This window comes from Tupaia chinensis, unplaced genomic scaffold, assembly GCF_000334495.1.
Source record: "Tupaia chinensis unplaced genomic scaffold, TupChi_1.0 Scaffold146346_2, whole genome shotgun sequence".
NCBI lineage: Eukaryota > Metazoa > Chordata > Mammalia > Scandentia > Tupaiidae > Tupaia > Tupaia belangeri.
The window spans coordinates 780,820-807,597 of record NW_006206203.1 but is presented as its reverse complement, the minus strand read 5'-3'; the positions used below and the strand labels follow the sequence as shown (position 1 = coordinate 807,597).

Here is a 26,778-nt window from a genome sequence, read left to right as displayed (position 1 = left end):
AGATAGCGTAATGGCTATGTCACTGGACTCCCACGTAGTCGACCGTGCTTCACGTCCCGGACCCGGTGGCTTAAAACTCACGCCGGGCGCATGTGCATGTGTGCCCAAGATCCCGAGAGGAGAATGGAGGAGAAGGGATTGCAGCGTGGCCATCCCCCCGGGGGGTGATTTCTCGCTTTCTATCTCTCTGTCTCTCTCTGTCTGTCTGGCGAGTGCACGCACCCTAAAGCAAAAATCTCTCCAAAAAAAGAAAAAAGTCACAGAATGCTATTTAACCAGTTCCGTCTCATGTACTTAATCTAACTTCTGTCGTGATTCGATCTTCCCTGTTGAATTCTGCGATATAATATTCAACTCCAGACTTGTTCCTATGATTAAGTTGACAATTTCCTTAGTTTTTGAACTCTTATTTCTGTGTGTTTGCATTAAATTTTCCTGACATAGCACTCCATTGAGAACTTCTTGGAGATCTGGTCTGGTGTTGGTAAATTCTTTCAGGTTTTGTTTATCTAAGAATGTTCTTGTCTTTTCTTCCCATATGAAGGATAATCTTGCCAGGTACAATATTCTTGGTTGAAATTGCTTTTCCCTGAACACTTTGAATGTATTTTCCCATTCTTTCCTTGCTCGCATTGTTTCTGATGAGAGGTCTGCTATTAGTCTGACGGGATATCCTTTGTAACTTGGCGTTTCTCTCTTGCCAATCTTAGTATCTTGTCTTTGACTGTAGTTTTGGTCAGTGTGGCTATAATGTGTCTTGAAAAAGATCTTCTTGGGTTGATTCTATTTGGAATAAATTTAACCAAGGAGGTAAAAGATCTCTACAATGAAACCTATAAAACATTGATGAAAGGAACTGAGGGGGACACAAGTAAATGAGAAGGAAGCCATCCTGTATTCATAGATTGGAAGAACTAATATTGTTAAAATATCCTTCCTACCCAAACTAATTTACATATGCAATGCAATTCTTTCCAAACTACCAATGACAGGGACTGGTTGGTGGTACAGTGGTAAAATGTGATGTTCTGTAAAACACCCACAACAAACAAAAACAGTCAATAGAGAAGAGGCAATCTACAGAATGGGTACACTGTTTTATATCTTGATTGTGGCAGTAGTTATACCATGTACTTGTCAAAAATCATAGAACTATACACTAAACAGAGTAATTTTATTGTATATATTTTGCTTCTCAAAGACATTTAAAAATTAAAAAAGCAGTACATCATAAAATAACTATTTGTTTCATCCAAAAATACCATTAAGAGAGTAAAGAGATAAGCCACTGACTGGTAGAAAATTAAAAGAAATAGGCCATGTATATGGAATAAGTGACAGACATACAGATCAATAATTAAAAAGCAAACAACCCAATAGAAAAGTAGGCAAAAGACTTGAGTATAAATTTTACAAAAGATATCAGAATATACTCAACATTTTTATTCTAAATGCAAATAAAAGCCATAATGAGATACCACTATTCAGTATTCAGATTAACTAAAATTACAGATTGGCAATACCAATGTTAATGAAGATGCAAAGCAATTGAAACGGCTGTAGATTTGTATAACCACTTTGAAAAATTATTTAGTGGTATTTACTTGAGCCGAACACACCTGAGCCTTATGATCCAGCAATTCTGCTCCTGTGTATCTATACCATGGAAAGGAGTGCATATGTCCTTCAAAAGACATGTTCAAGAATGTTTATAACTCCATTATCACAACAGAAAAACCTGGAAGCAATTCAAATTCCCATTAAAAGGAAAACACAAATAAATGGTGGTATATATATACAATGAAATACGATATAATACTAAAGAGCAAATGACTGTACCATGCAACAGGGATAAAACAGGTATGATGGATGTGAGAAGTAAAAAGGAGTCTAGATTATATGATTTGATTTATGTGAAGTTCAAGAATAGAGAAAATTCATTTATGGTGATGAAATCAGAATAATGATTACAGGAGGGACAGCATTTACTCAGAACAAACATGAGGGAACCTTCTGAGCTGCAGGAAACATTCTATAATATTGATCTTCACTGTGCTTACTTGTGGGCCTATCTGGTTAAAACTTCATGCAGCAGCACACTTAAGTACTGTGCATTTTACTGCATGTTATGTTTACCTTAATGTAATGTAACACAACAAAACTATTACTACAGCATAACTCCAGAACTAATGTTAGTGTGTGCAAAATTAATATAAAAGAAGTAGGAGTACAAAGACTTATCATGGCCCTTGACCCCTGTGTTTCTTGTCAGGTTGCAGATGGAGAAGCATGCATTAACTGTGCTGCCCATGATAGATCAGCCTTGGTGTCTTCTATTCCTTTGTAGTCCCAAGCTTATGCAATGTCAAAAGAAATACCTTCAAAAAAAAAAGTGAAGCAGGCAACTTTTCTCCCTATATTTTAAAACAGAGATGTTTATTTTATGCTATTAATTACTATAGTGTAACATCTCTCAGGTTATTTTTTTCTATCAAGTGGATAAAATTCTGGTTGCATTGTCCTTCTCCTACTATATCATATATCGATAAAGATCTGTGCATGTTACTGTATGCATGCTGTACCTCAACAAAGTTTGCTCTTAAAGGCCCCTGCCAGCACTACTGGGAGGCCACACCCATATAAGGGCTTCCAGGACTCATGCGCCCATGTCTGGGACACCCTCTTACGTTCAATTCTGCCACAGCAACAGCTCTTGTAAATTTCTCTGTGAGATCAGACATCAGCTCTCAATCTCTCCAACTACAGGGATTACCTACAAGGTCCTCCAAGCCATCCACAAGGCCATTTACTGGGTCTAAGAAGGAGGAAAACTCCAACCACTCCCGATCACTTTGTTGAGAGTTCACACACAGTCCAGCAAGTTCGCCTTAATATATATCCGCACAAGTCCTCTCCCCTTTTCATTTGACCTTTCTTTTTTAAAACGGGAAGTTCAACCATCTTTGAATCAGCACTGAAGGGTTATTTAATAAGCACACCCTACATTTTTGTCCAATGCTTCACTGTGATATGCAACATCCATGGTTGATTTTGGATGCCTCAATCAAAACTTCAATATTAACATCCTATTATAGTAACTTTAGGTTGAATCATATAAAATTGTTGACTATTATTGTCCTAAAAGAACTGTAATTTCATATGATTCAAACTAACAGTTTTATTCAAAACAGGCCTTTTGGAGAATCTGAACTTAAGTTGGGTTTGAACAAAAGGGTAAAGTGGATTCTTAAATGAATACCCAGGCACACACTCAAATGCCTTCAGTGAATCATCTCACCTTGGCTTTCAAATCAGCACACAACTCCTGTTGCTTTCTTCTGTCTCTAGCCAATGTGCCCTCTGCTTCATGAGCTATGCAGGCCTCTGTGAGGGTCAGCACAGCCTTCTGTATAAAGTCTCTCCTGTTCTTATTCCAATTTGATATCAGGACCCTTCGCTGCTCTCTAGCAAAGCGATATTGATCCCAATATTTCTCGTGTTCAACCTGAAAAGATAACAAATGACAAACACTTATCACTTTGAAAATGAACTTATTTTATGTCATTGTTAAAAAATAAAATAAAATAAAATTGGTTATAGCCAATGATTTTGAAACACTGGAGACTAATACCTTAAGAGTAAATATACCAACCAGGAACTAGATACCAGCTCCAGAGTTCTATACCTGTGGCTAACTGGTAACTGAGGACAGTCATTTAATGTTAATAAGTTCTGAGCTTCCTCTTATAGAAGTCAGACCAGATGACCTCTAAAACAACTTTCACTTCTAAGTGGTAATAATTCTATGAGCAGAAAGTATTATCTCCCCTTCATCTCCCCTTCATATTATTTATTACTCTGTCTTTAAATCAGTTGCGGGTTTTGTTGTTAGTTTACTCATGACGGAGAGTACATGCACACACATGCAAGCGAGACAGATAGAGAGGCACCACCAGTAGAGTCAGGTTAGGCCATGATCCCCTTTTCTCAGCTCTCCAGCGTGTTAGAGCTTGAGCAAGTGTGCACACAACCAGTGTGTTTCAGGTGGACCGGGCTGAGGGTCCAAACCTCAGGCTGGCCGTGTGGATTCCAGTGCTTTACTTCAGTATGCTGCCAGCTGCACCACCACGGCTGGGCCCAGTAGTGATATCAAGTGTTTCAGATAGACAACATGCTAATAAGCATAAAAATTGCTACAATAATCCTGAAAACTCAGTTTTGCCCGTAATTACTGAAATGCTCAGATGTTAGGATGAGTGAAGTTAAAGTAATTACAGCAATGACTCTGAGCCCTCCCAACTCCCCACTGCTTAGGGATGTGACATTCTCACATCGGCAGCCGTGGCTCCTTCTGGCAGTGAATCTCAACCAGGGGAAGTATCAGGGACTTGGGGGAACAGGAAGGGGGAGAACACAAGCAGTCAGAAAATTCTCGGCAGCTGATTCGGAAATGTTCCTCATGTAAAGGTATGTCTTCTGAAGTCGAGAGTCACTGATCTAAATTATTTTTTATTTTGCTACTAAAGACTGTACCCCTCAATTTGATACATTATTTAATCCCTAAGTCATGTGAGAAAAGAAGCTAGCAAGCAGGATAAGGGAGGTCCCACTTAGAATAATACCTTAGCTATGGTTTATTAGGTACACAATAAACAGAATATGATATCACTTAAACCAAGTGTTAGAAACTAAAATCTGTTCTGTAAACTTCTTAGCTTTAGTCCATAAAGCCAAAAATATGCTTAACATCTGTCAAATATTAAGAAAGCATATACCATGCAGAAATGCATACTAATCAGTGCAACGTAAAAAGAAAATGTAAGGGGCTGGACACGGGTGCAGCCGTAAAACTCGCTCTGCAAGACAGCCCCACATGGGAAGGCTGCCAGTTCACATGCCAAGACCTCTCTGAGTATCCAGAGCACAACTATGCCCAAGAGCCAGGCTAGCTGAAGCAGGCGTGGATCATAGCATTAACACTCTCTTGGGAGTGCTGTATCACTCTTTGTTTCTCACTCATGGAATAAACTTTTTTAAAAAGTAAACATAACAATCTTTATAGGTCAAGAGTGGCAAAATAGGAAACCAGCGGTTAGCATAATGGCTATGTCACTGGACTCCCACTTAGTCGACTGCAGTTTGCATCCCAGACCCGGTGGCTTAAAACTCACACCGGGCGCGTGTGCGTGTGTGCCCAAGATCGCAAGAGGAGAATGGAGGAGAAGGGATTGTGGCATGACCATCCCCCCTGGGAGGTGATTTCTCACTTTCTGTCTCTATGTCCCTCTCTGTCTGTCTGGCGAGTGCACATGCCTTATAGCAAAAACCTCTCAAAAAAAAAAAAAAAAAAAAGAGTGGCAAAATATAAAACTCTACAAAGGTAAAAATGACAGCTGGTCTCAGAAGTCATCGGAATCACGAGGAAATAAAAAGATCAAATTTAATAAATTAAATTTTCATTTTAAAAAATTCAGAGTTTATTCCTGTCCTGTCCAAGAAAAAAATAGCTTGTGTAGTGGTATGCTCCTGTAGTCCCAACTGGGAGGCAGAGGCAAGAGAATCCCATCTTTAAAATAAAAAATAAAATAAAATAGAAATAAAGAACCAAACAGTAATTTTCAAGTGTCTTGCAAGGCAAATAGCAGTGGGTGTTTGGGCTCTAAACTGGGCCCATCTGTCTTACAGCCCTTCTAGCAGAGTTCCAGCAGAGGGCTGGTGGAGTGCAGCTAGGGTGGGGTTGCAAGAACTGAGGTGGGGCAGGCTCTGTGGATGAAGTAGCAGACACTCCACTTTCAAGCAAGACTCAGAGACAGCAGGGGAGTGGGTGACCAACTGTACAGACACCTGGGATCAAATGCAAGCAGAGCAGTCCTAGGAGGCATAGTGGAGATCTCTGTAGCAAAAAGGAACCGGATGGGTCTGTGATGCCAGAGAAATCCTCCACCCTCTTGTGGACTGCACATACTTGAAAAACGACTCACCCAAACTTTCAACCTATAGCTCTATTATTTTCTTTTAGGGAAAATATTTTTTGGAGCACCATTTACAATATGTATCTTGTGGGCCAGCAGATGTCATGGACGTTCAGGTGGCTGGATCTCACATGGCTGACTGCATGGTTCCAGTCCTAGACTTAGCAGCTAGAAACACACATGGCTTGAAAAGCACTCTGAGCCCATGTGAATGCATGCCCAAAATCCCAAGAGGAGAATGGAGGAGAAGGGATTGCAACAAAACTATCCTCCTGATGGAGTGCTTTCTCACACTCTCTCTCTGTCACTCTCTCCCCAATTTCCCTCTCCCTCCCCTCTTTCTCTCTCCCTTCCTCTCTCCAGCATCTTATACCCTATAGAAAAAAATAATAAACTAAAAAAATTGCTTAACAATTATATTTTCTTTCTTTTTTTTTTTTTGAGAGGTTTTTGCTATAGGGTGCGTGTACTTGCCAGACAGACAGAGAGAGATAGAGAGATAGTAAGTGAGAAATCACCACCTAGGGGGGATGGCCATGCCGCAATCCCTTCTCCTCCATTCTCCTCTCGGGATCTTGGGCACACACACACATGCGCCCGGCGTGAGTTTAAGCCACCGGGTTTGGGACACGAACTGCAGTTGACTACATAGGACTCCAGCGACATAGCCATTTCGCTAACTGCTGGTCCCCGACAATTATAGAAAAATAAAACAAGTGAATTTGTCAGTGTGTATGTAATAGGCTCCAGCACTCACCAAATCATGCCTGGATTTGTGAGGGAGATATCTTTGCAACATGTCTAGGTACAGTGTCCTTCTGCCAGCGAGATATCCAGGATACTGATCCAAAACAGCCTGATAAATCCAGCGGTCTTCTTCACTTAACTGGAAGTTTCTGAAAGCAATAATAATGTTATAACATATGTTAAGCAACCGTGCTGTTTGACAGACTTCAAACTGTTCGAGTTCTAAGCAAATGATAATAATTACATAGAATGAGATTTGTGTGTGTGTGTGTGTGTGTGTGTGTGTGTGTTATTTAATATAGTAGTCAAATTTAATATCTGTTACAAAAAAGGTTTTAAATTCTAATACAAATCTAATACTTTATTTTGTCTTGCCATGAGTTTCAGTCATAATCTGAAGAACTTTTCAAGACATAATATTTTAGAAAATATTTATTCTATGTTACCTATAACAATATTTTTAAAATCATGATCAATGAATGAAATAAAAAAAGCTTTGGAGAATAAATAAGCAACATATAGATTAAAAATAGAATTTTACTTATTTAACAAAGTTCCCCACGTCTAGGCTGGAGGGATATACAAATAGAAACAGTTAAATGGACATTTACAGAAAGAAAAATATAGACAGGCTCTGGAAAGAACTTACTTACGACCTGAATTTAAAGGTAAGCCTAAAATTATCTTTTACTTTATCTTGTTTATTTCTTGCTTCATGAGGATAATGCTGGATATTGGTATCATGGCATTGGATTTCAGATAACTGAATATATCATTTGCAAATAGGATCCCTTCAAGTCACTTTCCCAATAACATGTCCACTCTTCTTTAAAATGTCTAGCTGGTTTCTGTATCCTCCTAGATGCCAGACTGTTTTGTATTCTATACCAAGTATTGGCAATGTCTTATGCAGAGTAAAAGGTTGCAATATCAACTTGAACTCTAAACTGAGTTAATGTCATTTTATATTCCAAGTTTATTTGCATGTTATTATTCCTCCTTAATAAATTAGAATAATCAAATATAGATGTAATCAAAGGGATTATTATTAGAAATGAGTATCTCTTTGATCCAAGATGGAGACTTGCCATTGTTTATTTCTACTAGATTAATGGTCTTACACTTTAAAGTTAATTGTGCAATTCAAAGAATTTTTCATATGTCTCCTATGCCCCTGAAAAACTTTTGACAATTGAAAATAGAATAAATTACCTTTAAATTAGTGGCACTAATGGGAATTCCACTGTTTCATACATGGTTACCTAGTTTCTGTAAGGCATTTCATTGTTTTGGTAAGTAGCAAGAAAGAGAAAAAATATTTTTCAAAGAAAATCCTCTTTGCCTACTTAATAATGGGAAGAAAAAGAATTGGAGGTATTCTATCAGGAAGAAGAAAACTACACAGTCTTTCTGTATGACATGATATCTATTACAAAGAAAGAATTCGAGATGAATCGGTGCATTGAACACTCAAGTATTTGGGTCCTACCTGAACCAGTTAGACAAAGGCTTCTGCAAATAAGGCATTTCAAACAGGAGTATTAAGCCAGGACAAAGACTTGCCTGAGTGTATTTGGTATTTTAAACCCTCTGGTTTTTATTGACAACATCTTAGGCCCTCTCTAGAGGAACCTATTTCCATTCATGTTACCATTCTAATAGCGGAGTTAGCCACAGAAATTCTCTAGTACTACATCACTAGCAACATAAAAGAGTAGAACTAAAACACACATACTCTTTAATCTCTTTAACTTGTTTCTACAATCAAAGGGTCTTGAGCATGGTTTGAATTTCCACCTTTATTTGATTACAAATGTGAATATGTGGGTGTGTACATCCTAGGGAGAGAGAAATGGAAGAATTTATGCCCAATAAGTTCTCTGTTCTTTTAAATTGTCATTCATCTATATAATGAATGTTGGTGCCACGCCCAGGTTGCCTTTATTAGATGGACTTCCCATTACCAAGATGTAATTTTGGCTCACAACTCACAGATGCTCCTCCCTTTGGAAAAGTGCCCCTGGGTCAACTGGGAACCGCCTCTCCAGGAGGCTACCCTCACAGCCTCTTTCCAAGGCCTGCCACAAGCAGTGACTCACCGGCTTGAGGTACCAGAAGGCTAGCCCACTTGCCTCCTGAGGAGACCGACTCTGGAAACCCTTTGCACTCCAAGGTCTCACCATGGACACAAATTATGGCCAGCCTCCACCAAAGACCCCTCGTTTAGATGCTTTCCCTCTCTGATTCTGCTTCCTTCACCTCTCTTCTCCTAAGAGCACCCCCAACTACTCACTTGTTCTAGGAATTCCTGTCTCAGCTTTGTTACTGCAGAACCCAACCTAAAATAATCTACAAGCAACTGTACCCACAATTTTCAACGATAGTTTAACTCTTTGGTGAATGCAGAAGAACTTTAAATGAATTGCTTTGATGATCTTTCTTACTGAATGGTGGTACAGAACTGTGGCTGTCCTCAAAGAGAAAGTGCAAATGGCAGACATTTACAAAAATGCTTTTCAAATAGAAGCATGCATTACTGTAAAAGTCTACATTGCTATAAACAAAGATAGCAGTAGGAGAATTTGTGGCTCTCAGTGCATTTTTACACATTGTGTGAATATATTAATTAGGTGCCACTTTAAAGACATTAAAACCCTTAAACATATGAAGTAATTATAAAACATTAAAACCAGATATCTCAAACCAAGTATTTCATGAACAGTGATTGTATCTGTTTTGATCTTCAAGTTGATTTTAAAAGCCTCACTTCCCAATAGCTTTTTCTTGTTACCACAATTATGTAAAGTATAAGTCATTCATCCATTACATGTAGAATAAAAATGAGAAAAAAGCTTAAAGGAGATGATATACAAATACTCACAATATTATTATTTTTAGAGTATTTATAGCAGTTCCCAGAGCAGCAGGCTTAAATCTTGAGGCAAATATTCACATCAGCAACAATAATAGCATGGTCATACATCTCCACAAGAATGCTGTTTGTGAAGCAAGGAGAAAATTTCCACCACTATATACACTACATACAGAAAGAGCCTTTGGATAGTAGAAAGTATAAAAGGAATATTCAAATAGCCTCTTTGCAATAACAACGTAGACATTTTCTACACACATTACTTTTTACCCTCCAAAATAAAATCACATTTAATATATCTGCATTTCGGGCTGACTCTGCAATGTAGTGGTAATCACTGATCAAGAGAAACTGGAGCTGGCTCGGTGGCCTGGTGGTTAAAGCAGCTGGATCACACACGGCCAGCCAAGTGGTTTGAGTCTTACACTCGGTGGCTTGAGAAACATTCTGGGCACATGTGCACGTGTGCCCATATCCTCAAGTGCGCGAGAAGCAGAGGAGAAAGGATTGCAGCATGACCATTCCTTATAAGGGTTGCTTTCTCCTCTTCCTCTTTCTCTCTTTCTGGTGAACACAAGATCCTCTAACAAAGAAGTAAGTTAAAAAAGAGAAGCTGAATCCCCCATGGCTGGCAGTGGTTCCAATATCCAGCAGTGTTAGCCTGGAACATGCCAGCCATATGTAGGAGTGTGGAGAACTGGAGGGGAGGAGCAAGAGGTGATCAGACCTATGGAGGATACTCCTGTCTCAAGCTTTTTCTCACTCTCAAGTGCTCTTTATTTTTCTTTATGAATAAAGAAAAAAATCAAATATATGTATATCTGCATTTCTAAATTTAAATCTGGACATGTATCTTTCCTACACCCACTTTGTATGGAAAAATCCCTTTATAAAATAGCTGAGACTAATATTAGCTTTACCTTTTGATGTTCTTGTGTAACTTAACTGTTTGGCTGGTGATTATGAGGATAGAACGAGCGAAATTATGCAGATAGTGAAAATATTCTGATCTCTTACCTGCTTTTCTGATTTGTACAATGACTTTATAATTAATTTTTTCAGAATTAATTCTATTTATTTATTATTATTATTATTTTAATTTGCTATAGGGCACATATGCTCACCAGAGAGAGAGACAGAGAGAGAGGAAGTGAGAAGTGAGAAAGCAAACCATCAGCTCAGGGACTCAAACTGTGGTCAACTATGTAAGAGTCCACCTTCTGGCCTCTTAAAGAAAATTGAAAAGAAACATTGCAATTATCTTAAACTTCGGTAGTTTAAAAAATATCTTTAGGGGCCAGCAGATAGTGTGGTGGTTAAAGTGCTAGATGACTACATGGCCGACTATGTTTAAGTCCCAGACCTAGCAGCTTGAAAATCATGAAGGGGTGTATATGCAAGAATACCCCAAATCCCAAGAAGAGAGAACAGAGGAGAAGAGATTGTGGCATTTGTAATTTCTCACTTCCTCTCTCTCTGTCTCTCTTCCTCTCTCCAGGGAGCACATGTGCCCTGTGTCAAAAACCTTAAAAAAAGTCTTTAGACAAAAAAAAAAAAAAAAGAACACACAACTCTGCTATTTCTATTCTTTTTGTCCATTCAGATTTTCTAATTTAAGTGCTTTATCATAGCACACCAAGATTTTACAGTTTGCAGATTTACTGAACACTTCTACCACATGGGGAAATCTCCACCTGCAGAGGGATGAGATGTTTAGCAGTCGATCTGCACTCACCGTGGCCCACCCATAAATATCAACGTCCATACATGTCATTGCATTGAAATTCCCAGGAAGTAAGATAAAATAGGTAACTCAGAAAGCAAGGACGATGGTGCTGTGAAAAGTCAAGCTCATCCTGGCCAATGAGCGCCCTAATTCTACCTCCTCCCTAGTCGTTCCAAAAATCCTAAATTGACTCACAGTTGGCTACTAGTTTTCATTATAGACATATTGTTTGAAACACTTCCTGCACCGTCTGGTTCCACGGCATCAAAATACATTTGGGAGTGGGGAGGGAGATTGGTAGCAAATAAGATACAAAAGCATAACAAGTACTTAAATGAGTAAGTCTATGAAGTGTGTTTACAAGCTAGCTGAAAGCTGTTTGATATTTTCTCAGAGTGCAGGGAGTTTTCCAAGCAAAATGGTAATTAGTGGGTCCTGAAGTTAGCTGATAGTTTTCAGCATCTGACATTGGCAAATGACCATAGTGAAACTGGCTTAAAGAAAAATTCTTATCTCTTAAAGTGTAACAGTGTTGGGGACATCTAGTGCTCCCGTACTCAGAAGTAGGGTTGCTGTGAGAGACTGGTGGATTAATGAGGATAAAAGATAGCTCTGTCACATCCCCTGGTCTGGCAGCATCAGGTCTGATCCTCTGGAAAACACAGCTCTGCTTCACTGTTCAATGTTGTCTTTCCAAATCAGACCCATCCAAATGCTCAGTCTAGTCGGTCTGTTTCATGAAATGGTTTCTTTATTCTCCAACCACTCCACCTCAGGTTCACTGCCCAAATGTAAATCTATCTTTGAGTATCAGCCTGGTTGCCAGAAGGTTCACTGGTCCCAGACCCATTTCTGACCGATAAGACTCTGCTCCTCGGATCTTCTCCAGGTCTCTTCTCTTCCCAGGCGGATTATTCTTGCTAGTTCTCATCTCCAGGGTCCCTGGGCCTCACCAGTCTACCACTCAGCACAGAGCTACAACCAGAAAAAAAGGAGACTCCTAGGAGCCTGGTCAAAATCAATCAAAGAATCAGAAATTTTAAAAAGTACCCCAAGGTAAAGCCAGAACTTGCACCAGTATCCAAAGCCTCATTCTTCTGAGGGTGTCAGGGAAGTGAAAATATGACAGGCAGAAGTGCTGACTGCCTAATTTCTTATAGGAGGGATTGGTGATGGGAATCTGGTCAGAAGAAGATGATAGTGATTTATCTGAAGTTGTATTTTCTAAATTGCAAGCAAATTGCTTTTACTTAGATATTTTTAATTTGAATTTTTTTAGAGTTTACTTTTTCTCCCATGAGTAAGAAAGACAGCACCCCCAACAGGTTCTTGACACTATGATTCCCTCCCAGCTTCAGCTACCCCTGGACACGCTTGTGCTTAGCTTACTCAGAGATGTCTTTTGACACAAATCCAGAACCTTCCCATTTGGGCCACTCACACAGGGTACCACATTTTGTAGCTGTGCCCCGTAGATGTTTTTTGAAGAGTAGTTTGCATAGAAAGCTCAATTTTTACCTAGTATATATATTTTTGGAGATAGTGTAGTGGAGATGATAGCAAGCTTCCTAAACTTCTCTTTGTCTCCTAAATCCATCCACCACTAATCTTACAAGACATTGCCATTTCTCTTTGAAGTAATATGATTAAAGATAAAAGAGCCTTTTAAAATGAAATATAATTGCTCACCACCCATATGCTAGTTTTTAGTAATTATATTCATTATAAGAAGGAACAGGTAACGATAGTAGATACCCTACCCGTGCTCCTGCCTACAAGAATTCTGATTTAATTCAGGACCTACCCTTTTTCCTCAAACACATTTTTCAGGGAAAGCAAGCCCTGACTTGAGCCCTGGAAGTGAAGCTTGATCATCTTAAGTCATTCACAAGTGAACATTCATAAACTTTCTGTCCTTCTTGCCTGTGTTTAGCGTGAGCAAGAACATTAAACCCAGTCTGGTCAACGAGATGTAAGAAGTCAGGGGGTAAAGGTTTCCCAGTTCCTAAAAAGAGTCACAAAGAAAAAAAAAGATCCTTTTCTGCTCTGGATGTTGTTACATGGGACAGCTGCTATCACCTGGCAGGAAGTCATCCAACCTGCCTGAAGGAAGGGCAAGAGAATGTAGAAAAATACATCTAACTCTACCTGTGGACTTCTTGTTAAATAAGACATTGCTTTGTTATTTAAGGTGCTTTGAGCTGGGTCAGGTATTCTCCCATAGCTAGATATCCTAATTGATAGCTACCTGAACAAAGAAAAAATAACTTTTAGTTTGTTTTAGGGAGGGTGTGATCACCAGAGAGAGACAAAAAGAGAGAGAGAGATCACTTCTCCTCCACTCTCCTCTAGGGATTTTGGGCACACATGTGCCTGCACTTGGCATGTTTTTCAAGCCACTGGGTCCAGGACTCAGACTCCACTGTTGGCCATATGGGATCCAGCACTTTAACCACCATGTCACCTAGCTGGCTCTGAAATACCACATTTTTAAAAAAAAAAAAGAATTATTTTATTTGACCAGAGAGGGACAGAGAGAGAGAGAGAGAGGGTGGGAGAGAGAGAGAGAGAAATTAAAAAAACAAACCACAGGTCCAGAACTCGAATCATGGTTGGCCATGTGGGAGTCCAGCCCTTTAAACCATCATACCACCTGCTGACCCTGAAAAATTACTTTTTAAATGTGGCTTCCTAATATTGCTTTGCAAGGAAAGTATTATGGTGGGAACTAGAAATGAAAGAGAAGCAGACCCAGTATTGCCTGAGACTGAGATCTAAAACAATACCTTTCAGCCAACTGGAAACAGACAAATTTCCAGCACCAAAGACCAGTTTCAAGAGAAAATAGAACAAAAAACACCTCAAAGTCAAATGAATGGAATCATTGAAAGCAAAGATATCTACAAATACTTTGTTTGCTATCATTTTATAAAAAAAAAAATCTATACTGCACTAAAATCTATCTCCATGTTACCATTTTATTCTTTACATTGTGAACATTTTTAATTGCAGTAAGTTTTAATTTAACCAAATTACTTTATGGAGAGTATTCTCAAAAGATTGCAGAAAAAATATTTAAAGTACAATTTTTTTTAAAACAAAAAAACTTGAAATCCATGTGTAGTTATTTCATAAATAAAGTTTTTTCCAAGAACTTTTTGGAAATCCCACCTGTAGACATGATTCTGTTTTCTAGGTCCAAAAATAAAAATAATAAAACTAGCCTACTTCTTTGGGATAGTATGAGGAAAAACTTAATTAACCACTATGAAAACAAAAATTTGCCATGTAAAAACACTAAAATACCAGATTAAGCCAACTACCAATAAATGATTAAGAAATTATAAAAATAGATTAGAAAAGTGATGGTTTATTTTTCTTGGTGTGTTAGTTTTTGGACAGTAATAATCATTAACTTTATGCTCTTTTATAGGCAATAATATAAATATACATAGCATGAATGCAGTAATTGTCATTTCTTAGATTAGTGCTTCTGCATACTACAGGATTTAACGATGTAATTTCTATAAAAGATCATATTTTACCCAGAGTTGAATTTCAAAGTACAAGGAGTGGGGAAAATTTGTTGTGAGCAATTGATTTAATACATGAAATAAGGATTATAATTCTACAATTCTTCTCATGTCAAAATTTGATGATCTTGTCCATTGAAATTTTAATCTTATCTTTGTTTATAGCTACACATATTTTAATTTTTTAAGAACAAATTTTACCTGAATTTATCCAGTTTTAAAAATTACATATAGGAACTGTCCTGGACTATTTTCTCTAATGTGAATTACTCAAGATTAAATTGATTTCACACCTCATGAACAGCAGAAATCTTTCGTAAATGACTCATGCCCCTTTATCCTATATAACCCATATTTTCAGTCTCCCAAAGTATCAAAAATTTAGCCTCATGTAACAACAACAAAAAAAACTGGATTTGCCTTTGTTTCAAAAAAACTGTATACCTGATAGGTAATAAAGATGAAATGGATATAAAGCTAGCCCTAGAAGGCAACATTCAAGAGTGTCTAATTTCACATAATATTCTTTTTAAAATATTTGAAATAGGGACCAGCAGTTAGTGTAATGGCTATGTCGCTGGACTCCCATGTAGTCAACCACGGTTTGTATCCCGGATCCGGTGGCTTAAAACTCATGCTGGGCGCATGTGCGTGTGTGCCCAAGATCCCGAGAGGAGGATGGAGGAGAAGGGATTGTGGCGTGGCCATCCCCCCTAGGGGGTGATTTCTCACTTTCTGTTTCTCTGTCTGGCGAGCACACGCGCCCTATGACAAAAACCTCTCCAAAAAAAAAAAAAAGATTAAAAAAAAAGAAATGTAGCCTCATGTAACATCACATGTGCAGTCTCTAGTAGAAACAACTCATCAAAAAAGCAGGTATAGACTGCAGAAAAACTAACCATGACGACTTTTGAATCTGTAATTTATTGCCACTATTAGTAGATATATCTTTTGCAAGCGTATAAGTATATATAGTTAAACAAAGACAAACTCTAAGATTATATTTTAGGGTATCCTGTAGAAATTGGGCCCATTTTTTTTCCTTGGTAAAATGCATTCCACCACAGCCAAGAGAATTTTAAGTATATTTTATTTACACAACAAACCCAAAATATGTTGAATAGTCGTGAAGTGTGTTTTTGGTTCAAAAAAGAATATAAAGGGGCCAGTAGGTAGTATGGTAGTTAAGGCACTAGACTCCCATATGTCTGACCATGGTTCAAGTCTCAGACCAGGCAGCTTGAAAATCATGCCTGGCACATATATATGTGCGCCCAGAATCTCAAGAGGAACATGGAGAAGAAGGGACTGCGGTGTGGCTATTCTCCTTGAGGGGAGGGGATTCTCACTTTTCTTTTCATTGTCTTTCTATCTCTCTGCATGTGCCCTATGGGAAGGAAGGAAGGAAGGAAGGAAGGAAGGAAGGAAGGAAGGAAGGAAGGAAGAAGGAAGGAAAGAAAGAAAGAAAGAAAGAAAGAAAGAAAGAAAGAAAGAAAGAAAGAAAGAAAGAAAGAAAGACAATAAAGATGTAAAGTCATGAAGTAGTTTAATGTGACATCTTTAAGAGCAAGCTACTAAAGACATATGACAACAAATAAAACTGTTGTCTGCAACTATTATACACCCACTTTCAACAAATCCAAATTACAACATCAGGTTGAGCAATCATGCTGGAATGTGGCAGGAGAAAGTGGGGCTGGTAGTGGCTGGAATGTTGGTTGAGTGGGTCATCTAACCAAAGTGACTAAGCGAATACTAGAAGATCAAACAATTATGCCTGTTTCTGCCAAATTCTCCCCTTATTAATCACACATGGGCACCCACTTGGCACACAAGCAACCCAGACCAAAAATGTAGAACCTGAGACTAGACATGCCCAGGCACTGAAACTTTCAAGCAGTCCTGAGACTACAATTTCAGAGAAATAATGCCACCTGGTAATTAAGGCTCCAGTGTTTTAATTTATTGTGGCTTCATCAAGTAAGCAAATGTCAGTTATTTATTAAGCTCTTTTCCTCCCTTTTTTCAATCTTCTATCATTTAACAATAGTCAAATATGTATGCATTTGTTTATTTCAAATTTTTTTTTGGAGAGGTTTTTGTCATAGGGTGCGTGCGCTCGCCAGACAGAGAGAGAGATAGAGAGACAGGAAGTGAGAAATCCCCCCCCCAGGGGGGATGGCCATGCCGCAATCCCTTCTCCTCCATTCTCCTCTCGGGATCTTGGGCACGCACACACACGCGCCTGGCATGAGTTTAAGCCACCGGGTCCGGGACTCGAACCGCAGTCAACTACATAGTCATTACACTAACTGCTGGTCCCGTAACATTATCTTCTCAGATTCATACATATTGACACGAATGGCAGGGATTTTGTTTTATTTTGTGACTGGATGATAGTCCATTATTATATACAACACAATTTTTCAGCCATTCATGTGTTGATGTACCTAGGCTGCTTCCATATCTTGGTTATCATGGTGTTTGAATAAACATGGGAGTGCAGAAATCTCTCAGACATACTGATTTCCTATCCTTTGTGTATATACCCAGTAGTGAGAATGCTGGATCATATGGTAGCTAAAGTTTTAGGGTTTTTTTTTTTTTTTTTGACTCTCCATACTGTTTTTCATAACGGATTTACTTACCAATTGTATATAAGAGTTCTTCCTATGCATCCTTATCACTACTTGTTGGGGTTTGTTTGTTTTGTCTTTTTTTGTTTAACTGCCAGAGGTGTGTGTACTTGCCAGAAACAGAAAGAGAGGAGAAATCACCCTCCAGTAGCCTATGATCACATCACAGTCCCTTCTCCATTTCACTATTCTGTTGGGATTTTGGAACTACATGCACCTGGCAGGTTTTTTAAGCCAAAAGGTTCAGGATTCAACCATGGTCAGCCATGTGAAATCTCATAACCACTAGGCTGTGGATCTGCCCCTAAAGTTTTGATAATAGTCATTCTAACTGGGCTGACATAGCTTCTCATTATGGCTTTGATTTACATTTTTTCTGATGATTAGCAATGGTGAGCACATTTTTAATGTACTTAGGCATTTGGATGTTTTGGATGTTTTCTTTGGAGAAATGTCTATTCAGATCATTTGTCCATTTTTAAATTAATATTTGTGTGTGTAGTCATCAAATTATTTTATTTGTGTTTTTGCAGTTGAGGTGTTCGTATTCCTTTTCTATTCTGGATATTAATTCACTGTCAGATGAATATTTGCAAGTATCTTTTATTTTATTTGTTATAGGATGCATGTTCCCACCAAAGAGAGAGAAAAAGAGAGGAAAAGCAAGAAAACATCCTCAGGGGAGATGGCCACACCACAATCCTTTCTCCTCTATTCTTCTTTTGAGATTTTAGGCATGCACATACACATGCCTAGTGTGTTTTTCAAGCCACTAGGTCTGGGATTCAAAAACCTCAGTGAGCCATTTGGGACTGAGTTTAGGGTCAGCAATCCTAACCATCATGCCACTGGCTTGCCTTGCAAATGTCTTCCATTCTGTGGTTGTATTGTCACTCTACGGAATGACGGAATGTTTTCTTTCTTTTTTTTTTTTTAGGAACTATTTTATTTAACTTTATTTACTTATTTATTTTAATTTGACCAGAGAGAGACAGAGAGAGGCAAGAGAAAGGGAAGAGAGAGAGAGAAAGTGAGAAAGTAAGCCACCAGGTCTGAGACTCCAACTGCAGTCAGCCATGTGGGAGTCAAGCACTCTATGGCTTTGATTTACATTTTTTCTGATGATTAGCAATGGTGAGCACATTTTTAATGTACTTAGGCATTTGGATGTTTTGGATGTTTTCTTAAATGTCTATTCAGATCATTTGTCCATTTTTAAATTAATATTTGTGTGTGTAGTCATCAAATTATTTTATTTGTGTTTTTGCAGTTGAGGTGTTCGTATTCCTTTTCTATTCTGGATATTAATTCACTGTCAGATGAATATTTGCAAGTATCTTTTATTTTATTTGTTATAGGATGCATGTTCCCACCAAAGAGAGAGAAAAAGAGAGGAAAAGCAAGAAAACATCCTCAGGGGAGATGGCCACACCACAATCCTTTCTCCTCTATTCTTCTTTTGAGATTTTAGGCATGCACATACACATGCCTAGTGTGTTTTTCAAGCCACTAGGTCTGGGATTCAAAAACCTCAGTGAGCCATTTGGGACTGAGTTTAGGGTCAGCAATCCTAACCATCATGCCACTGGCTTGCCTTGCAAATGTCTTCCATTCTGTGGTTGTATTGTCACTCTACGGAATGACGGAATGTTTTCTTTCTTTTTTTTTTTTTAGGAACTATTTTATTTAACTTTATTTACTTATTTATTTTAATTTGACCAGAGAGAGACAGAGAGAGGCAAGAGAAAGGGAAGAGAGAGAGAGAAAGTGAGAAAGTAAGCCACCAGGTCTGAGACTCCAACTGCAGTCAGCCATGTGGGAGTCAAGCACTCTTAACCACCATGCTACCTGCCGGCCCCCATGGAATGTTTTCTTTCTGAGACAGAAGCTTTTTAGCTTTTTACTCTTATTGTCTATTTTTGCTTTAGTCTGTGCTTTTGAGGTCTTATTCATAAATCTCTTTGCCTATACCAATATCCTAGAGTCTGTTCTCTATGTTTTCTTCCACTATTCTCATAGTCTCAGACCATACATTTAAACGAATATAAAAATATGGAATAAATAATTGTCTAAATAGGAAGTGAGTTGTCTAAAATAGGAAGTGAGTTAAATTTGTGTGGTGCAGCCATATATTATAAAATTATGTATCTAATTTATAAAATTACAAAAGAATGTTTATGACCTAAAGCAGAATAAATTACATATTTATTGAAAAAAATTTACATTTGCCATGATTAAAAAGAGGAAAAACAGTAGATATGTGTACATCATTTTTTTATTTTTTAAAACGTGTCTATCTGAAATATGCAAAATGTTACCAGGGATATCTCTAGGGGCTGAAAATTTATATTAACTGTTAGCTTCTCTTTACCTCTACTTCTAATTTTTCTTCTCCAATGGGTCTAATTATTTCTGCATAAAGAGAAAAACATGTAAAAGGTAAAGCCTACGGGGTCCTAAATATTTACCTTGAAAGTTACTAACAAGTAGGGTTAATTAAAATAATTTAGTTAAAAAATATGAAATTATGGGCACTTGCAATATAACTAGAGAAGAGCAAGAGTGTTAAAATCATTATAGATTTTAAATAACATTCAGATTTAGATCTCACAAAGTAATAGAATATTAATTATGAACCAACATTATAAGATTTAATATACCTATCAAGCAATAAAGTAGAAATTACTTGCTATTGCTCTATAGCTTTTACCACATATCGACTTCAGATCTGACATAGCTAAATGGAGCATCAGACAATTATGTCTCATCTATATGATTAATTTATCCAAATGTTAGGAAATTAAAGCCACAATCTCATCTGAGTCTAAAACAAGCAATTAAACTTGTCTTCATGTTACTAATGAAATGCAGCTCCAATAGAATGTAAGTAGCTTCACAAACAAACTGAATAAAAAAAGAGGTTTAATTGTCATAAAATTGTTTTTAAAATGTGTTTTAATAAAAGATAATATCTTTTAAAGCTGTGCTGTCCAAGATGTTAGCCAGTAGCCATGTGGCTTAAAATACAGCTTGACCAAGATTAAGTTGTGTTGTAAGAATAAAATGCAGACAGATTTCAAATACTTTATATAAAAAAGGCTGTAAAATATTTCAGTAATAATTTTAAAATGCTGCTTGTATGTTTAAATAATATTTTAGAAATATTGAGTTAAATATACTTTAAAATAAATTATACCTTTTTCTTTTTAATGTTTTAACATAGCTATTTAAAATTTAAAATTACATCTGTGACTTACATCTATGACTCACATCATATTTCTATTACATAGCATGGGTCTAGTACTCAATCTGATTTACTACATCCTGGAACATGCAAATGCCTGAAGCAGCGTGGTGGGAGGGTAAAACTTTCTCTTCAGATGGACAGAGGAAACTATCTTTCACTTAGTTATTTATCAGTTCAGAAACTATAGGGGAACTGTTCACTTTCCTTTGAGCTACAGTTTCTTCATCTTTAAAACAAAGCTTATTTTTAAAGAATTTTTCATTTAATTTATTCTTATTTTTTAAAATTTGACCAGAGAGAGAGAGAAAGTGAGAAAGTAAGACACCAGGTCTAGGACTACAGCTGTGGTCGGCCAAGTGGGAGTTCAGTGCCTTTACCACCATGCCACCTGCTGACCCCTAAAATAAAGTTTTTGAAAAAAGTTTGTGTTATTTCCTTCATGAGAAAGAGAGAGAGTAATCCTTCAGAGGGTCCTCCTGTCACGATCCTACTCCCAGCCTTACAGCCAACCAGGATCACGGGTGCACCCATAGCGCACCCAGCATGTTTAGGTAGATCTTTGTATGCAAACCTGGAGCCTACAATAAGGCCCCCAGCATTGTTCAGAAGCTCTTCTATTGCCTGTACCACTCTAGCTAGTTGTGTAAAATAGAGCTTTGTAAATGGAGTAAACTGAGGATTAAAGTCAAGTGTACTTGGACCAGTAGATGGTGTAATGGTTGCATTGCTGGACTCCTAAGTAGTAGACCACAGTTTGAGTTCCAGACCTGGTGACTTAAAACTCACACTAGACGCATGTGAGTGCATGCCCAAGATCCCAAGAGGGGAAAGAAGGTGAAGGGACTGAGGTGTGGCCATCGCCCCTGGGAGGTGATTTCTTGCTTTCTGTCTCTCTGTCTCTCTGGTGAGTGTATGTGCCCTATAGTAAAAATCTCTTGAAAAAAATATCAAGTGTACTTTTTAGGTTGTAATATGTCTTTGTATCAATGAGACTCTTAACCTTTTTACTTATTTTTTAAAACTTTATTTTTGCTTTACAAAAAAACTATCAAAACTATTTATAAATTTATCTCCAGGGATAACTACTGTTGTTTATTTGAATGGATATGCTGGAAGCCTGTGTGTGTGTGTACCCAAAATCCTGAGAGGAAAATAGAAGAGAAGGAAACAGCGTGACCATCCCCACTGGCAGGTGATTTCTCACTTTCCCACTCTCTGTCTTTATCTTTGTCTCAATCTCTGGTGAGAATACACAACCAATGACAAAAAATTTGGTGGATAACCTTCCAGTCCTTTCTCTATAGCTACATAGATGCAGATGTAACACTTTCAGAAGGAAAGAAAAATAATAGAATTCGTGTATAAAAACTATTGGGTTGTTGGAAAAGCCATGATGTATTCTTGCATAGAAAAAAATACATCAGGACCAGCAGATGGCTTTAGTAGTTATGTCACTGGACTCCCACCTGATCAACCACAGTCTGAGTCCTGGACCTGGTGGTTTCAAAGTCACGTTGGTGGCATGTGCGTGAATGACGAAGATCCCAGGAGAAGGAAGGAGGAAGGTTGTGGTGTGGCTATTCTCCCTGGGAGGTGATTTCTCCCTTTCTGTTTCAATGTCTCTCTCTGCCTTTTCAGCGAGTACACGCACCCTACGGCAAAATTCTCTCCAAAAAAGAAAAGATTGCGTCATGACTTTTATAACCCAATATTTTGTGACCTGCTTTTTAATTGCATAGAAACAGTATAAATATCTGTGTAATTAAAAATAATTTCATATCATTATTAATACTAGTGTGGCATTCCATTGTGTGGAATGATAAAGCTGATCCACTATTTTTTGGCTATTTCTGTAGTTTGAAGGTTTGCTATCACTAAGGAAAGGAAAATTAAAGTTAAGCTTTCTTGATTCTAAATATTCATTTTACTTCTATAATTACTTTCCTAAGGATGAAGGAAGATTTCTAAAGAAAAGAGGATTATATATTAATTATATATATATATATATAAATGTTCATTTACACCATAATATTTTTAACCTTCACTAACTTTCTTTCATAATTTACCATTTTCAGGTGAAATGTTGAGTACTGTTTGAATTTTCACTGCTTTTGAGGAGTAGAGAGGTTTTCATAAGTTTCTTTGTCATTTGTGTTAAAAATTTCTACCCAGTAGGATCAGCAGATGGTGGAATAACTACATCGCTGGACTTCCATGTAGTTAACCATGGTTCAAGTCCTGGACCTGGTGACTTAAACTCACGTCAGGTGCATGTGCGTGTGTGCCCAAGATCCCAAGAGGAGAATGGAGGAGAGGCGATTGTGGTGTGGCCATTCCCCCTGGGGGTGATTTCTCATACTCTGTCTGTCTCTGTCTTTCTGGCAAACACACGTATCCTATAGCAAAAACCTCTCCAAAAAAGAAAAAAACTACTACCCAGTGTTCCATACTGCCACCATTACATCCACTCACCCCCTCCAGCGTCTGCGCCACACATTCAGCATCTCTTCCTGTTACTGCAAATGAACCATCTGGGCTTATTTCTCTACTTGTATGCCAAATCTCAACTCTCCTTGCAACCCCAGGGAATCATTCAGCAATTCCTGTTTCTCCTGTATTATCAAAGTTTATCCTTTATTGGGTTATTCGTATCAGCACCAAACACACTGCTATTTTCTACCATCTCAAACAAAACAAATCAAAAAGAAAAATAAGAACAGACGACATATAAATTTGCTCCTACTTCCCTAGTCTCCTTTGCAGGCAAATTTTCCAAAAGAATTATCCATGTAGATTATTGTCAACTCTTCACTCAAATGCACTCTAGTCATTTAGTGAAAATGTCTACCAATGTCTTCCAGTTAGACCCAACAGTCAATTCGGCCTATTTTATTTGACTTATCAGTCAGTCACCACTTCCTCAGGCAATTCTGCTGTCCATTCCACTTACCTTCTAGGATGTCACATTCTCTTTGTGTTCTTACCTCAGAGACATTTTTTCAGTGTCCTTTGATAGTTCTTCCTGCCATTGTAGTGTTAGCAGGCCCAAGGTATCAGCCTGCAATCTTTTCTTCACTCACTACTTTGGTTATCACCTCCAATCTCACTCATGACTCAACAGATTGTAACTTCGGCCCATATCCTTTTCCTGAATTCCAAATGCATATAGCAAACTGCCTCCACAAAATTTCTATATGACACATATTAGCATCTCAAGCTCAACAGGTCCAGACATGAACACCTAATAATCTCCATAGCCGAAGCCTACTTCACATATGTTTTCCCATCTCAGTTGGTGTCAACTCCATCTTTCTACTTGCTCAGCCCCAAAAAAGCAACTCTTTTGGACTATTCTAGTTGCTTTTTTTTTCATTACATGCCTCATGAGATCTGTCAGCAGGTGCTGTTGGATATACATGACAAATATATCCAAGAGCTGACTTTCTCACCACCTCCTCTCTCTGATCCAGGCCAACATCATCTCTTACCTGGATCACTTTAACTTTCTAAGTGTCCAGTCTTTTCCAGGGTTTCATTCCCTAAACCCTCTCTATCTTAAATACAGCCACTGCCAAAAGGATCCTGCTGACACACAGTCAGGTTTTTATTATTATTATATTTTATCTTATACATTCAATAAGTATACATCACTTAGCTTATAAAGTGAATTTATCCAACATGGCTGTGCTTCATGCTAGTCTAGACCAAGATACCACACCTGGCTCACTTTTGCTCAGCATCTTCGGATAGCTTCCTACATCACTCAGAGTAAAAGCTGAAGTTCCCAGCGAGGATGGCCACACTTCAATATCTTCTCATCCGTTCTTCTCTTGGGATTTTGGGAATATGTACACTCTCATCCAACATGATTTTCAAGATATGGGTCCAGGACACAAACTGCAGTTGCCCATGTGGTAGTCCAGTGCCTTAACCACCATGCCACCTGCTGGCCCCAAAAGCTGAAGTTTTAAAAATGGCTACCAGGCTCTAAATGTCCCTCTCCTCACCCTTACCTCTTTGACTTCATCTTACACTGCTCTCCCAATCTGTCACTCTATTCCTGACACACTGGCCTCTTTCTGCTTCAATAAAAAAGTGGTTCACTTTTACCCCAACTATTTACATGCCTCAACTCTCTCTCAACTCCCTTTGTGACTTTTCTTCAATGTTATTTTCTCAGCTAGGTCTATCTCCAAGCTTCTACTCAAAATTTCAATCTGTCCCCAGCAACCTCAGGACCTTCTCTCTTTTAACCTAATTTACATTTTTATAGCACTTATCTCCTTCTTAAAAAATTACTGTATATAATTTACTTATGTATTATGTTCTTTTATTTATTTATTTTTTTTGTGAGCAAATAAACAAAAATTCCTATTACTCCACACACTTGTCAGTATTTGACAGTGTCCTGGATTTTAACAATTCTGGTAGGTGTGCAGGTTTGTCTCTTTTTTTCTTTTTTTTTTTTTAAGAGAGAGAGATTTTTACTATAATGTGTGCACTTGCCAGAGAGACAGAAAGTGAGAAATCACCACCCAGAAGGGATGACCACACTACAATCCTTTCTCCTCCTCCTGGGATAGTGGGCCTGTATGCACATGTGCCCAGTATGAGTTTTAAATCGCTGGGTCCAAGACTCAAACTGCAGTCGAATAGGTGGGAGTCCAGCGAAATGACCATTACACCCTCTGCTAGTCCCATGGTTCGTCTTGTTTTAATTTGCAATTTGATAATGACATATAATACAGGCATCTTTTCTTATACTTCTTGCCATCAGCAATATCGTCTTTGGTGAGGTGTCTGCTCAGGAATCTTCTCATGTTTTGATTAGGTTGTTTGTTTTCTTATCAGTGAGTTTTAAGAGTTCTTTGTATATTTTGAATAATAATCTTTTATCAGATGTGCCCTTTGTAAATATTTTTTTCTCAATCTTTTTATTTTATTGACAGAGCAAAATTGTTTCATTTTAATTGAGACAAGTACACAATTATTTTATTCGTGGACCATGTTTTTGATGATACATCAAAAATAAGTCACTGTCATACCCAAGATCATTTAGGGTTTCTCCTACATTAGCTTCTAGAAGTCCACCCCCCATAGGGCATATGTGCTCACCAGAGAGACAGAGAGAGATAGTGAAAGGGAAAGTGAGAAATCACCCTTAAGGAAGGATGGCCACACGACAATCCCTTCTCCATTTTCCTCCTTGGATTTTAGGCATGCTTACGCATATGCCCAGTGTAAGTTTCAAGCCACCAGGCCTGGAATGTAAACTGCAGTTGGCCGTGTCGGAGTCCATTGTCTTACCCACTCTGCACCTGCTGGCCCCTCTTCTAGCAGTTTTATAGATAGGCGTTTTATATTTACTTATTTATTTTAAAGATTAATCTAATAATATGTATAATTATTATTATTATTGTAATTCATTAGAGAGGGACAGAGAGAGAGAAGGAAAAGTGAGAAAGCAAGCCACCAGGTCAGGACTCAAACCACAGTAGACCATGTGGGAGTCCAGCTCCTTAACCACCATGTCATCTGCCAGCCCCCATGTTTTTTTTTTTGTTTGTTTTTTGGGGGTTTTTTTAGAGGTTTTTGCTATAGGGCACGTGCACTCGCCAGCCAGACAGAGAGAGACAGGGAGCCAGAGAGACAGAAAGTGTGCAATCACCTCCCGGGGGGGATGGTCCAATCCCTTCTCCTCCATTCTCCTCTTAGGATCTTGGGCACGCACGCACACGCGCCCAGCGTGAGTTTTAAGCCACCAGGTTCGGGATGTGAATCGCAGTCAACTACGTGGGAGTCCAGCAACAAAGCCATTATGCTAACTGCTGGTCCCCCAACCCCCATGTTTTATATTTAGATCTATGATATAGTTTTATTTAATTTGTGAAAGGTTTGGTCTTTTTTCACATTTTAAAATTTTCATTTCCTTTTATATATTCAATCACATTATTTAGCTTACAAAATGAATATATCAACAGGTGAGCATTTCTCCCTAGTCCAGTTGATAAAACTATAAAATATCTTCAACAGATAATACCATAT

At 38.1% G+C, this 26,778-nt stretch overlaps 1 protein-coding gene across 1 annotated transcript in view; it reads right to left on the bottom strand.

Annotated features, from left to right (window-relative positions):
• CCDC148 (coiled-coil domain containing 148) overlaps window positions 1-26,778 on the bottom strand; it is a 290,895-nt gene that overhangs the window by 140,619 nt on the left and 123,498 nt on the right. Inside the window, exons 9-10 of the mRNA XM_027768454.1 lie at window positions 6,730-6,868; window positions 3,299-3,505 (exon numbers count right to left, since the gene is read on the bottom strand). Of these exons, the coding sequence (XP_027624255.1) occupies window positions 3,299-3,505; window positions 6,730-6,868 (346 nt within the window). The remainder of the gene's footprint in view (window positions 1-3,298; window positions 3,506-6,729; window positions 6,869-26,778) is intronic.